This window comes from Penaeus monodon, chromosome 21 (assembly GCF_015228065.2).
Source record: "Penaeus monodon isolate SGIC_2016 chromosome 21, NSTDA_Pmon_1, whole genome shotgun sequence".
Lineage (NCBI taxonomy): Eukaryota > Metazoa > Arthropoda > Malacostraca > Decapoda > Penaeidae > Penaeus > Penaeus monodon.
The window spans coordinates 28,433,533-28,434,183 of NC_051406.1; the positions used below are offsets into that span (position 1 = coordinate 28,433,533).

The following is a 651-nucleotide window of genomic DNA, read 5'->3' on the forward strand; positions in this document are numbered from 1 at the left end:
AAAATAAAAAAATAAAATGCTTGTTTTCAATTCACTCTACAATGGGAGATATACATTAAAGCTATTGAGTCTGCAATGTCAGGCCCCAGTTATTCAGAGATGTTATAACCAATAACTTAAAATCCCTCAGAAACTGGTCACAACTTACAGTGGGGTACTTTTTCAAGCCAAAGGGTTAATTAAAAAAAGAACATAAAAAATTCAATTTACCATTTCATAATTTACAAAGAAGGCAGACTTAAACTTTTCTGCAATCCACTGTAAGAGCTGTGAAGACTTGCTGGTGTTCATGTACACCAGGACACACTCAGCCAAGAAGAGGGTAGGGAGTGAGTAGTCCAAGTCTGATTCCTTAATCTTGGCTTCCACCTCTGTGATGTTTCTGAGATCGACTCCTGTCAGCTTGTAGGTGTGCGCATGAAGGTTGTTCCTATTGAGCTTGACATCATAATCTGAGAGCAGGAGGTAAAGTCTTGGGTAAAAGTTTGAAAAAACATTAAGAGAGTATGGAGAAGTGATGCTCATCTTTTCATCAAAGCAAAAAGAGAGAAAGGAAGGATGTTTTATATCTTGATATCTCATTAAGTTTATCCAGAAACAGGCTTCTGAGATAAAATTGAAAATGTATTTAAACCCAACCGCCACAGAAAA

At 36.7% G+C, this 651-nt stretch overlaps 1 protein-coding gene across 1 annotated transcript in view; it reads right to left on the reverse strand.

Annotated features, from left to right (window-relative positions):
* Positions 1 to 651, reverse strand: part of LOC119586643 (leucine carboxyl methyltransferase 1-like) — a 23,933-nt gene that overhangs the window by 7,126 nt on the left and 16,156 nt on the right. Inside the window, exon 4 of the mRNA XM_037935384.1 lies at positions 211 to 454. Within this exon, the coding sequence (XP_037791312.1) occupies positions 211 to 454 (244 nt within the window). The remainder of the gene's footprint in view (positions 1 to 210; positions 455 to 651) is intronic.